Source organism: Typopeltis vanoorti, chromosome 23 (assembly GCF_054136105.1).
Source record: "Typopeltis vanoorti isolate ZY-2024b chromosome 23, IOZ_Tvanoo_1.0, whole genome shotgun sequence".
NCBI lineage: Eukaryota > Metazoa > Arthropoda > Arachnida > Uropygi > Thelyphonidae > Typopeltis > Typopeltis vanoorti.
Genome location: NC_143571.1, coordinates 31,915,437 through 31,930,725, shown reverse-complemented (window position 1 = coordinate 31,930,725; position 15,289 = coordinate 31,915,437). Strand labels below are relative to the sequence as shown.

The 15,289-nt window shown below is 36.7% G+C and overlaps 1 protein-coding gene across 3 annotated transcripts in view; it reads right to left on the bottom strand.

The window, feature by feature from the left end:
* Positions 1-531: 531 nt before the first annotated feature.
* Positions 532-15,289, bottom strand: part of LOC150093740 (dynamin-1-like) — a 321,001-nt gene continuing 306,243 nt past the window's right edge. For all 3 annotated transcript variants that reach the window (XM_090413070.1, XM_090413072.1, XM_090413071.1), the window contains one exon: positions 532-929. In XM_090413070.1, the coding sequence (XP_090269196.1) occupies positions 816-929 (114 nt within the window). In that variant the 3' untranslated portion in view covers positions 532-815. The remainder of the gene's footprint in view (positions 930-15,289) is intronic.

The following is a 15,289-nucleotide window of genomic DNA, read 5'->3' as shown; positions in this document are numbered from 1 at the left end:
TGAATTTTTTGACTCCATTACTTCAGCACATGTTCTTTCTCTCGCTCTCTCTGTGTGTGCATATCTCAATGAATAAGTATTATTGAGATTTCATTGTTTCATTGTTCACTCAACGTAACTGTTTGCTTTGTAAGTTTGATCTTGTCTGAGCACAACAAGAATAAAAAATCAACCATTTAAGTTTTTGGCAATTTTTTTCAACACAAACTGATTATGTCCTCCATTTAATTTTAATTCTGCCTTCTAGGGTTGCCTTTTATTAGTATACTTTGAAGTAATTATTTACTTCATGAGAATAAGTTTATATTTATAATAATTAATATAAATAATTATTTATATTAATATCACATTGCTTTGCTTTGTTTGTTTGCATGAAGAATATATCTTTATTCTAATCACTAGTGATGTCCTATACCCTCTTGACTGTCATGAAATTAAAAAAAAAAAAAAGTGTAAATACTTATATGTAGGTTGATAAATAAAAAAACAATAAGAAATACATCTTTTATATACGATGTTTTATTTCTAACAAAAGCAACATAAACAAAAAAAACTGCACATGATATTTGCAAACAAGTAATTTGATATAAGAAACAGAGAAAGACAATTCACTCATTCAAATGCATTATTCATGTAATGTCTGTTGCTTATTAGGAGTGGTGAAATAACACCCTTGCCAAGTGAGAAACAGAAAGATGAAAACTTTAAAATATTTAGAAATGTGTGAAGTACTTTTCTTAAGAGGAGTGCTGAAACATCTTTGCCAAGTGGGACGGCAGAAAAACAAGAAGCGTGAATGGCAACACCAGATAGTATTACATATCTTTCATTTCAGATATTATGATCATAGCCTTGTTTATCAACATGTCTAGTTCTTCTAGCTCCTCTATTCTTTGCATGTTAACAGAAGTATCTTTTATAAGTTCATCCTGAAAATAAGTTTAAAAAGCAGTGAGAAAAAAGAAATAACTGAAATAGTTAATAGTATTTTAATAATGTTACAAAGCATCATCATCATTATATGCCTGTAATGGATTTAAGAGATTCTAACAGATTCATTGCAGGGGGATTTACAGCAAACAAAGTCTATTATATCACTCCTTAAACCTCATATCTGCTTTCCTACCACCCTCTCAGTCAATGCATTCCATGCACCTACCATTCTCCATATTCACTTATACTTATCACTCCTCTGCATGACTTCAAAATGGAACTGCCACACCCTTATCTCAGCTGGTCAGTCCCCTAAATATAGCAGAAATTTATCTTAATTGTCTTCAGCATCATTTAAGTGTGTTTCCTGAACTTTAGATTTCTATCTACATTATTTACCTTGAAGATCCATTGTCTTCTCCCCCACCTTTTCCAGTATATTTCTCCAATTATTATTATTACACCCTCCATGGAGTCAGCAGACTCATCTTGAGAGGTTCATTTAACTGAAAACATATCTATCATACTGAATCTTAAAAATCCTTAACACTCCCTGCATTAACAACATATTCTGGTAATGCATTCCTGACAATTCTCCATGTAAAAAATCTTCTCCTCATGCCCCTCTTCACTACAATCTTACATAACTTCCAGGGATGGCCTCTGGTTCTTCTTCTCTCACCTTTCACTCTTTTTGTAATCCCCTCTGGATTAATCCAATAAAGTTTCCTCACTAAGTTAACCATGTAAAATCTTGATTTATGAAATACATGAAACACGAGGCCTTACATTGTCAATCAAAATGCAAGATACTCAACCTGAGACCAATTCTTTCTTCATTTTGAAGTCTTATTTCATGAAAAAAGAACACCAGAAACAGAAAATAAGTACATGACATTTTAACTCAGAGTGTGGCTTACAATTGAAGATAGAAACTATTACATCATCCCAGTGGCAACACATGCAGTGTGCAGAACTTTTGAAATGTATATATTTTTAACTAACTCTAGTACATACACTATTGATCTCTCTTCTTCTAATTTTTCCTTTCATAGTTTACTTCAAAATGATTTTCAGTTTATCATAAGCCCTTTGTAATTCCATATCAATTCCATTTTCCTTTAGATCACCTCTAATTCCCCTCCCCCGCAAAAAAAGTCAAGTCATGATCCTGTGACTAACCAAGAGAAAGAATGACATCTTAGTCATACTCAAATCCTAGAATACTACAACTAAATCCAAGAATCTTGATAATTCTGTTTGCCCCCCCCCCCCCAATACTACTTAAGATATTTTTTCTTCAAGAATTGTAGAAACTAAGTTACCTTCTTTGTCTAAACATTTCCTGTTTAACACTCTCAGCCTATAACAACAATCCTAAACAAATAATCTTTCCTTACCTCTATCTCACAAAATATGCTCTCAAAGCCATTAGAAACACTAGTAACACTCCCTTTTTCTTCTATATCTTGAGAGGATACATATTGTCTGCTATTATAAAAAATGCTCAATTCCCCCCCCCCCCCCAAATATACTATAACCTTTAACTTTTCCTTGTGCTGGGTAGGCAATTTCTGTTAAACATGAACTAGTGATACCAATAATCTCTGAACAGAGCCAATCTATATCAAATCCACAAAAATTATTCCTGATACTACTGACAATTGTTAATGGAAAAAAGCAGTGTTAGTATTCTCTTATTAGCCCAATACCTATTATTCCTTTGCCAGTCTCCACTCTGTAATATACTATTAAACCTCCAATCATATCTGACCTACTTTTTATTATGCAACTACTTTCTACAAGAGGTAAACCTATAGTAGGTACAAAAATACAGTTTGTGAACTAAGTATTTTTTTTAATATTTTACAATACATGCATAGAGCGTGCATGATATCACTTGTTGTTATTTAGGAACATTCTATAGTTGGCACTGTAATTCAGTTCTGGCAAGTTGAGAGATCTAATAAGGGACTTCCAGATCACAGGCAAGATTAGTCCTTGGTTCCTGTTAAGGTTTTGTATATAGTGGGCAACTGTTGTGGCCTCCTTAAAAATTCGGGAGCGGAAGTCCTCCTCCATGTAAGGAATTGTGCTTCTATCCCACACTATGGTATGGTTCGTTCTTGGGAAATAAAAAGCTAACCGCGATTTTTCTTCTCTGTTATTATTAACGTCACCTATGTGTTCTTTTTGCCTAATTTCAAGGCTCCTTGAAGTTTGGCCGATGTAATTCAAGCCGCACGAGAAGGGTATGTTAGAAACTCCAGCATATTTGGAGAAAGGATGGCTATCTTTTGGAGATCTTAAGAATTGTCTAATCGTTTCTGTAGGTTTAAAGGCCACTCTTATTTTATGTGGTCTAAGGAGTCTAGCAATCTTATTGGAAACTGTCCCTAAGTACGGAATGATGATGGTAGAAATATAATGTATATCATTTTGTTGTCTTTGTCGGGGTTCAGAGAAAAGTATCTTGTGGACGAGTCTTTGAGGAAATCCATTCATGGTAAGGTTGGTAGATATCAGGGATAGTTCTTCAGCATGTGTACAATACTAAGTTTCTGAGAAATGTGGTGGCAGGAAGTGAAATGTAAATAAGGTCCTGTATTGGTAGGTTTGCGGTAAACTGAGAGGTTGATACCGCCATTCGGAAGCTTCTTAATTAAAGTGTCCAGAAATGATAATTGGTTATCTTTTTCAAGTTCTAGAGTAAATTTGATTGTGTGGTGCAGAGAGTTGATTTTGTTAAGAAAGTCGAACAGGTCCTTTTTTGTGTGGTTCCAAACAATAAAGATATCGTCCACGTATCTCCACCATACTCTGGGTTTAGGGTCTGTTTGAGATAAGATTTTACTTTCAAAATCCTTCATAAAGAGATCAGCACAAGATGGAGAGAGGGGGACTACCCATTGCAAGGCCAGTCAATTGCTGATATATGGTTTTATTCCATAAGAAAAAGTTTGATGTTAAATAATGACAGAACAGAGAAGTAATGTCTTGTGGGAGCAAACTTCCTAAAATGTTGATGACTTCCTCCACAGGGATGTTAGTGAATAGAGATGTAACATCCAGGCTGGCGAGTAAATCTGTATTGGAGATAGAGATGTTGTTCAGTTTCTCAATGAAATGTTGCGAATTTCGTATATAAGTATCCGAATTATGGATGTGTGGTTTGAGTAGGCCTGCCAGGTGTTTAGATAACAGATAAGTTGGCAAATTGATTCCATCCACAATCGGGCATAGTGGTATTCCATTTTTGTGTACCTTAGGAGCACCATATAGTCTTGGTGTTAGTGGATGCATGGATTTCAATCTTCGTTTTAAGTCTATAGACCAGTTCACCATGTGAACTGGTCTATAGACTTAAAATGCATGTATTGTACGTGCTCTGTTCTTTGTTTAATATAATTGGAATTGGTTGATTATAGTTTGTGACAGTTTTTTACTTTTTAGTGCCTTACATCAGTTATGTACCCTGAAGATGCCACCAGCCTTAGTTGGTGCAACTAGTTGTTTGTTATATGCATTTGATCAATATAATCCCATTAAAAGTCATTCCAGAGCTTTCTGGTCAAGAAAATTAAACATTTTTAACATTCCAGAACCCTCCCAACAGCCTGTAGAGGGGGGGGGGGGGATGAAGAGATCGAGCTTCTTGAGTCCTCAGATGATGAAGAGGAAACTGGAAATGTAGGTCTTCCTCACACTGAAGGCCCACTTACAAATAAGCAGCTTCAGAGCTTTCTTAAAAAAGTTCGAGGCTCTTCACATAATAAGCACTTCAATAAACCTTCTCTCACTAAATGCTAGAGGGTGTGCCACACCACTGCGAAACAGGCTGGTCCTGCAGCATATCCTTGCCCACCGACCAGAAAACGCTGCAGGAAACTAACTTCCATTACAACAGTAAAGCTTCAGATCAACACTGGAGGAACTGGCCATATACCATGCACCACTGTCCTGCCATACAACTTCATGGATCAGGATCAGCACTGGAATTCAACAAAACAGCACCCTAAAATTAGGAATAATTGATACCTTTCCTGGGTGTGCAATATATGCACTCATTACAACTCAGACAGGAAAGAAAATACATATCATTAATATATACATGCTACAAAGCAAACAGCTTGCAGTGCAGGTACTAGAGTTCATCCGAAACCACCTCAGCAAGGTCAATGACCACCTCATACTAGCAGGGGATTTCAATTACACTCTGGATCCTGCAATGGATAGACAACAATGCCCAGAACATCGACACTCACTAGCTCAACTTCTCCAGGATATAATAAATGACTACGAGCTGACTGATACCTTCCGACACTTGCACCCACATGAGAAAGTGTTCTCCTGGAGAGCCAAAGGTGGTCCAACCAGTGTCCTATACCAGGCACGGCTAGATAGATACTACACATCTATGCACACAATACCCTACGTCAGAAGTCGCATACCATCCATCTCAAGCATCAGACCATGATTCCATCCTTCTGAGCATTTGCATTCCTGGACATGCCAGACACAAAGGAGGAGCATACTGGATATTTAACAACAGCCTACTACAGGATACAGAATATCTCAGAACCTCCAAAATCTACATCAAAACTCTCATCAGGGATATACCTACTTCCCAAACAATTTCAGAGTGGTGGTCACTCTTTAAATCCAAATTTAGGGTATTTACCCAAAAATATAGTCACCAGAGGAATTTGAATAAGCATTCAGTCCTTAAAAATCTGCAACAACAACAACAATTGCATAATCCGGAATCTGAGAAATACCAGTCCCTAGAAATCACCATGCGCTTAAACCTAGAGCACTCTGCAAAAGGAGCACTAATAAGAGCATGACGCAAACACATTAACTTTGCAGATGCACCCACAAAATATTTCTTCTCACTGGAAAAACGCCAATAAGAGTGTACCACTATATCTGCTATAACAACAGATAGTGGAAACATCATAGAAAATCATGACAAAATCCTCTTACATACCTTGCAGCACTACAAGAATTTATACCAAGCAAATTCAACATCTATGGATGCCACGAATATAATTCTCTCCAATGTGAAAAGACTCTCACCAGCAACTAGATGTAACACAGAACTCCCAATCAAGATACATGATTTGACAACTGCCTGCACCTCCTTACCTAAAGATAAATCTCCTGGCATAGATGGGCTCACCACTGAGTATTACCAGTCCTTCTGTGAACAGCTTGGACCTATCCTCTACAGAGTATATGTCAACAATCTAAATATAAGTCAATGGCTTCCCTCCCAATATGACAACATCTGTCATTAAACTTATTCCGAAGAAAGGAGACGTGATGAAATTAGGAAACTGGAGACCCTCTCCATCATAAACACCGACTGTAAAATTATATCAAAAGCCATTGCCAACAAACTTAAATCTGCTCTGAACAGAGCTATTCCATCCCTGGACAATCTATCCATCCCGAAAACCTACACCTCATAAGGGACCTCATAAGCCAACAAAACAGTGAAACAATGGGTCTTGTAACACTAGACCAAGAAAAAGCATTCGATCGCATTGAACATCTATACCTATTCAGCAGCTTGAAATCCTTTGGCTTTGGATCAGGCATCATTCATTCTATTAAGATGTTGTATGCCAAAACACACTGTTGCATGAAAATAAGCAACAGACTTACCATAACTGTACCATACAGCAGAGGTATTAAACAAGGCTGTCCACTTTCCGGTCCCCTTTACACAATTGCCATTGAGCCCTTTTTTGTGTAGATTAAGCATGCTGATTAGGGCAGCCCGTCCTAAACTTTCCTACCAAACTATAACCCTGACAGCATGTGCTGATGATGTTATAATTATAGCCTGCAAAGAAGAGAATTTCCATAACATACAAACAGCATACTGACAATACCAGGCAGCCTCAGGAGCCAAAAAGTGCACATAAAACCACAGGACTGTGGTGTGGCAAATGGACAAACCGGACCGATTCCCCATTGTCTGGTAACTGGTCCACAGAGGGAAAAAAATACCTCAGGATTTACCTAGGAAATATGCCCTCTTATGTGGATAAAAACTGGGAAACACTAAACAAACATTTCAAGCAAGTACTAGGAAAGTGGGCAGCAATATACGAGCCTCTGCCTCCACAAGAGGGAGAAGAGAACAATAATTGTTAACCAAATAGCCAACAGTGTCCTTTGGCATAAACTAAAGATTCTCACGTCACCAGTGCAATTCATCAAACAAATAAAGTCGGCCATCTATCGATTCATATGGAACAAAACAAACTGGCTTTCCTACTCCAAGCTATGTACTTCTCTCAAAGATGGAGGACAAAACTTGCCACTAGAGGTCTCTCTCTCTCTCCACAACCTTAAGAATGACAACAGCGCACATGCCAGCGAATCTAACAAACTTCTACAAAGATGCCCTTCGAAGATGGAAGAAGCTAAACCTCCAGCACACACGAAGCCAGCATCCCTTCCTGAAATCCTCATGGAACCCATCTTCCACACGATGGTAAGAAATCTGATCACTCAGAAAGAGATTTTCTTTCCTCCGTGGAGCAGGCAAGGCATGAGGATCTAGAGTGACATTCTTTCTCAGAGCCTCACCTGGCGCTTTCCAAAATCGCTCGAAAACCTGGAATATGGGAGTTAGGCTGAGCAGATACACTGTAAAGGCTGCTTTTTCAAGCCGCTATGCCTGATAGCATAATGGAAGAGGGGCTTAGCCCTCCCAACTCAGACGATTCAGCGCCTATCTTTCTGATAAGAACTAATAATTCATTGGAGAAACTTACACTCAGCAGCCCCAACAAAATCTACAGCACTCTAACACAACAGTCGAACCAAAGCCCTTTATCGGAAAATCCTACACCATCTCATCAAACACTATTTCAATGGGACCTAACATATCGCACAAGAATCAAACCGGACGCAGATATTCAGTGGAGAATGTGGCACAATGTATTACCCACTCCAACTATATTGCGAAAATTTAACTCAGATGCCTCAGACAACTGCCTGTTCTGCAACCAATCAGGAACAGTCCGGCATATCTACATGGAATGCCCAGTCAACATCCAATTAATCAGTTTGTCTCGGGAAACGGCAGCTCTCAACTGTGGTAGTCTTCATACAGAAGAGGAGTATTTCAATCTTGTCCATGCAGAGTCAAATAATCATTCATTCATTCTGCAATTACCTCTTCATCACAAAAGCAGTAATATACAACATCTACCTAAGATATATAAGACCAGACAGCACAGCAACTTCACAGAGAGAGGCAGCTGATAAAAACTCTTTGCAGCCTTCAAACAAAAGGTGAGAAGTCGGATCCTACACGAGCACTACCACAGGCAAAACAACACCTTAGATCTTTTCCACCAAGACTGAAATCCACAGAAAGTGGACTATGATGCAATCACTCCCGACTGAGCAGGGTGAATGCATCATAGTCCACTTTCCAGCATAGATGTGACATCATCCTCCCCCAAGGAAAGGGGGAAGAAAGATTTTTTGTGCTTAACAGTGTGAATATTAATCAGTTGTCAACCTCATATAAATAGATAATTTTGTCCTATAGTAACTGTTATGTTCATACACATACATGTCAGATTTTATTCTTATACAGTATCATGTCAAAATAACTGTTAATGGCTGTAATTTAAAAAAATGTAATTCACCTTATATTTTGATGTAACATACCTCAACAAGAGTATGAGCATGTAACCTGTTGAAAGTTTATTTTTCACTTGGTTAGAGTATAATAAATTTAGTTTAATCCTTTATCCAAGTGTGAGCAAACAAAGTTTGCACCTGAAAATATCTTCAGGACTGGGGTAAGGTAGTAAGAGCCTTACCCCAGTCCTGAAGATATTTTCAGGCACAAACTTTGTTTGTTCACACTTGGATAAAGGATTAAACTAAATCTATTATAGTCTAACCAAGTGAAAAATAAACGTTCAACATCTTTCTCTAAATCCAGAGTAATTTAATAAAAAGGTGGCACACCGTTTGGCAACTCCTATAAGTAAAGATGACCTCGCCATTGCTTCTGTCTGGTATCTCCACTTCTGGGCCTGGCTCCCACTGAAGAGACCTCAATAAAGGTCGAAACTAGTCTGGGTAGTGGTCCTTCCCTTAATGCATAACATTATACATATCCGCAAGGAGATGTGTTTTGCATTATGGGAGATACTGAGATAGGAGTGATGTTAGCTTGGTCCACCTTTGCTATGAGTTTCCCAGTGTTGTACTACCTTACCCCAATCCTGAAGATATTTTCAGGTGCAAACTTTGTTTGCTCACACTTGGATAAAGGATTAAACTAAATTTATTAGAGCATGTAACCTCTCTGCCTGACTGCAGAGAACAAAAAACCGGTTAATCCTGTACATAAGGTTGTTATGTTTACAATAAAAATCTATATATATAGATAGATATCCACAAACCTCACTTTCTATACATTCTCACTAATATGTCATTCAACATCATCACTTGTCTCTTCAGCTTCACTATATCATACTGATACAACGCACTTACTATTCTTTCCCCTCAAACGTTTCTGCTACACGTCTCTTAATGTTATTTTCAGATCTTTCACTACCTAATTCACAATGAGGCTCAAATAATTTGTACAGTTATCACAATTATCTTATTCTCATTATGGCCTCTTTTCATTTCCACTGTTATCCTCTCTATTTTTTTTCCCATGCAAGAACTCTTCTAACAGTCAATTATACATATCAAATTTCTCTCTCTCTCTCTCTTCACAGCCTCATTCATCTTCTTGCACTAGCATTTCTCTCTCATTCTACATTCTCTCACCTTTTTCTCTGCTCTTCAAGTATATCTAGACCCCCCTTAATAATATAGCCATGGTTGGGGAAGACAGGTGACTTTTTTTTTCTATATTATTAACTGATTCAATCGACAGTTTTATTTATATTTAGAACATATCAATCAATATATCAATTTAGAACATATCACTTAAAACTCATCTTTGTATGATGCACAAACACTCATGAAAGGAAAAAGCTCTAGATGAGCATTTAGAGTTGGAAAATTAAAAGGAGACTGACTGTCTGAGAGGTATTATCAGTAAATTGTGGATGGGGGGGAAAGCAGCATCCCAGAAGAGGAAAGTCACTAGAAATATGATATAGGTTATATCTGTTTTGGGCCATTATATATACTAATAATACTGGGAGAGGTTTAAATGGAGATATGAAGTTGTATGCAGTTGACATAAAGTTGAGGCTAAAAGATTACTAACATTTGTTACACTCATTGTGGAGTAAAATTGTGACTTTAAGAGGATCTTGAATAGACTGATTGTGTAGGCACATAAGTGGAGCAACTGATTCAAACGTGAAATGTCAAGTTTTGTATTTTGAAGGCAAGGATGATATATAGAATATACAACTAGTAGGGCTTTCTTGAAGATGGTGAAGGAGATAAGGAATCTCCTTCACCATCGTTCTTTTGTCTACCATCATAGTTTGATGGTAGACAAGAACCTGAAATTTCATGGCCACATGCTTGAATTTTCAGGATGACATAACAGATGATGGAAATGATGAAGATGGCAGTGACCACGTAGAGGTTATTTGCTCTGATCAAGGTCTTGATCAGAGCATGACATCGATTTTTGTGTGTAGATTTAGCCACCTGGTTTTTTTCAGGGTTGAATAATTCAACTAAATCCTCTGCATTAGTTACCAGTCAGCCAGTGTTAGCGACTAGCATCATCCTCCCAAAGTTATTTTTCATTCCACTTGATACATACTGAAAGAACTCTAGGATTTGTCTTAGCTTCATTGGCTAATTTCTTCTCATACTTCACTTTTGCTGCCTATACCAACCAACTTACCTTCCTGGCCTGCTCTTTATACTCCTCATGCAAGTGATCACATTACAAACATCTTGTGTTGTCTCCACAGTGTGTCTTCTTCTTCTGGATTTAATGCTTAATCTCTTAATTAATCCATTTTACTTCTACACTGTTTAGCCCTTTTCACCTTTGGAATACATTCATACATTGCTGCTGTTAAACAGCTCTTGATCAATGGCCATGCAGCATCTATATCCTTCCCACTCAATTCCTATTTCCATGCTACAGCTCCCAGTTGTATCATAAGTTTTCCATAATCACCAGCCTTGTAGTTTCACATATATACATATCTTTCTTTCTTTATAGACATTCCCATCTGACTGGCTGCAACCCATGTGATCATTTCATGCTCACTCTTTCCAACTGGGGGGAAAGATTAGACACTCCATTCACAATCACACCCCTGATGATATAACCAGATCCAAGACTCTTAATCCTCATGTGTACTGCCTTAGATTGTTGTCCCTTAATAACTCAGGAAATTCATTCTCCTTAATCCCTTATGCTATTTCTTCTTCCAATCAATATTGCTGTAGTTGAAATCACCCAATAATGATCACCCTTTGCTTGTTCACTAAGCCAAATTGCCTATATATTTCATTGTCTCTGCCTTCTACATTCCCTGGCATGTAACAACACCCTACAAAATATCTCATTCTATCACTACTTCACACCATACTGCTTCAAAACCACTGCCACTTTTTTCTTCTTGTATCTCAAACCTTCCCACATACACACAAATCAGCCCTTCAGAACACAAGTTACAGACAAAAAATACTAGCTGTGGTGGGGGCAGTAGATGGCACTGAAGTTGATGATTGGTAGTAGAGGTTCGGTGTAGTGGTGGAGACAGAGTTGTACAATAGGTGTCCTCCCGCAATGAGTCTTTGGACTCCTTGGAGGTGTCACGAATAATAATAATAATTCTCCTGCTATCATCAGCAGCATTCGTCCTCCCTTCTTGCCTTTCCTATCTGTACGAAAAACATCATATCCCACCATACGTTCTCTATTCATAGTCTTTATTTATTGCTGATTTCATACCAAATTTATTACAGGGATTATTCAATTTAGTTAGGGAATTCTACAGATTTCTAGTGGATTTATTTAGGAGTACAACATCATCTACATAAAGTAAAGAGCTGATAGCAACAATATTTCAATGCATTAAATATTGCTTTCCAAGGAAAAGACCAAAATATCTGTAATCTTTACAGTCCTATATCTGGTTTTCACAACAAGCTGCCATTGTTAATATCAAATCTACAAAAAACTACTAGTTTGACTCATTTCATATCCTGCAAGGAGCTTTTTAATGAAATGACAACACTCAGTGAAACCATAATGTTGGAGGTTTAATGGATTTTTTACAACACTCAGAAAGGATTAAAAAGAATTTAATACTTCCTATATTTCGTCCTAGTCACTAGGACATCTACGGGGATTACAAAAATAACTAATGTAATATAACATAAATATCATACAATACTAAGCCCAACCACGTGGGTGACACTAAAGGAAGTATTAAATTATATTAAAATATAGGACGTATTAAATTCTTTTTAATCCTTTCTGAGTGTTGTAAAAAATCCATTAAACCTCCAACATTATGTCTTCACAGCACTTAAGCCTCTATACACGAAATCAGTGAAACCATATATTTTACATTATTTGTTCCCTCAGCTCAACATGCTTAATCAAAATGTTGGTGACAGATATAAACATTTCGATGTAATCAAACAAAGTATGCATCTGTTCAGCAATCCACTCATTGAAATTACTTAATTATCAAATGGAATTATATGAACTTCAAACAGGTGAATTTATTAGAGCTTGATTAGAGACTGTAGCAAAATTGCTTACTTTTTTTTTTTCCACTGAGAATTATCCAAACATATTTCAAAGTTTGGAAGTATATATATATATATATATACATACATACATACATACTTGCAAGAAGGTATTTCTTGACATGAAATACATAGTCAAAACACAGGAACAGCATGAGTGACTCTGATCTTGAACAATTACTTTGACTTTAAATGGCCAACACGAAAGGACACACAACAGTTTTTAGTGGAATTCAGTTGTACATGGTGACCATATTAACTGTTTTTTTTTTATAAAGTTCTTGTTATAATATTAATTAAAAGAGCTTAAAGGTGTAATAAATTAAGGACATCTTTATATTTACACATCTTATATTTCACAAAAAAAAAAAAATAAATAAAATAAAATAAGTGGTACACCATCTAACTCTTTTTAAAAACCCTGGCCCACATCTCAACAGATATTGGACAGCACTCAAATATAGACTATGTATTGCATGATATAATGTACCATTTCCATCATAATTGTAACATTCAATCTGCTTTTGTCTTGACACCTTGTCATATGCTTTTTCTAGATCTACAAAACTTAAATGCAGATCCTTGTTAAATTTCCATAATTTCTCAACAATTTGTCTTAAAGTCTGATCCTGACCACATTTATTTGGCCCGAACCCAGCTTGCTCTTCTCCTAGTTTCCTCTTCCACAATTTTTCTTAGCCTTTTCTCAAGTATGCTTGAATAAATCTTGCATAGAACATCCAGTAGGGAAATTCCTCTGTGATTATCACATTGTTTTATTTTCCTTTTTTATAGGTAGGTAATATCAGAGCTCTACTCCAATCACCTGAATCCTTTCTTCTAGTGTTGCACGGTGATCAGCATTCATTTTAGAAATTGTGGACTTTACAACCATGTTATAAATAACTATTTTAATTTTCTGACATTTCGAAATTCATATTAAGGTCATCATCCGGAGTATATACAAATATACAAGGACAAGTTGAGTTACATTTCACACAGTAAGCTAAAGAAACAATGTTTTGATCACCGGTTATTCTACTGGCATGACCACTAGCGAAGAAAAAAAAAAAATACAGATAAAATTACAAATTAATTAATTATTTAGAAACTACATCAACGGTAAATTCTATTTAAGACAACATGAAAGAAATATTCTTTCTTATAGATAGTTTTCTTACAGTAACAATGATGTCCTATTTTAACATTACAATTATATTAGATTTAGGATTCTTGATTAACTACAGTCCTGTTTATAGTTAACTCTTAGGGAGAAAGGTTCCATGTGTAGAATATGTGCCTTCCATATGCTTGGGATTTTTACACCATCATTATTGTACAGATTGCGGCGGTTAATGCGAATCTCACAGGCTTCCTTAAATTTGTGTTCATACCATGTTTTGTGTGATATAAACAACTAGTGTTTTTCCAGTCAATTCTATGTAAAGTGTTCAAGGGCATGATCAGAAAGGCCAGCTTCACCATAATTATTATATTTAATGTGCCATTTATGTTCTTTTTGTCTGATAGGAATTGTGCATCCTGTTTCTCCTATATATGGTATGTTACAGGTGCAATAAATACGGTATACTCCAGGGTGTGCCAGCGGAGGAAGTGGGTCTTTGGATGAGTTGAGTAAGCTTTTTAATTTTGCAGGAGATTGCAAGATGGTTTTGAGGTTGTATTTCTGTAGTATTCTGTTTATTTTGTCTGATGTCCCTTTAATGTAAGGAATTGTTATAGTTTTATTGTAGTCTGGTTTATCTTTGTTTTTTTATTCAGGTTCTTGTAGAGAATTTTGTTAATAGTGTTTTGGCTGTAACCATTTTTTAGAAAAGTATTACAGATAACTTTATATTCGTCTTTCAGCACTTGTTCATTGGAGAAGATCTTCAAAGCCCTGTTTTTTAGAGTATTAATGGCACCTAGATTTTGTGTTGGGTGGTGGTAGTAGGAGTTTATGTGTATATATTGGCCAGTATGTGTCGGTTTCCAGAAAAGAGCGAAGGAAAGACTGCCAGAAGGAAGACGTGTGACAAGTGTATCTAGAAACGGAAGTGTGTTCTGTTTTTCAATCTCAATTGTGAACTGGATACGTTTTTGTTGTGTGTTTAGGTAGCTAAGGAAAGTGTCTAGTGTCTGGTGGCGATGGGGCCAGATCGCAAAAATATTGTCAACGTATTTAAGGCAGACTTTGGGTGTTTTAAAGGAGAGGAATCTAGAGCATGCTGCTCAAAATGTTCCATATAAAAGTTGGCAATGGGGGGGGGGGAGCCCATGGCTGTGCCTTCTTTTTGTAGGTAGAAAGTGTTTTGCCATATAAAATAACCAAAATGCAATACATGTGCAAAGAGCGTTGTGTTATCTGGAGAGAATTTGTTCTGTAAAAGAAGGATTGTGTCATTGTTTGGGACATTCGTAATGAGTCAAAACTGACTAATAAATCATCTTTTTCTAATGTTATGTCTTTGATTATGTTTATGAAGTGTTGTGCATGTTTCTGATATAGGAGGAGGAATGACCTACCAACTCCTAGAGTGTTGCCACTAATTTCTTGGCTAGATGATAATTCGGGCTGTCTATACCTTCGACTATCGGCCGAGTGGTGTGTTTTGTTTGT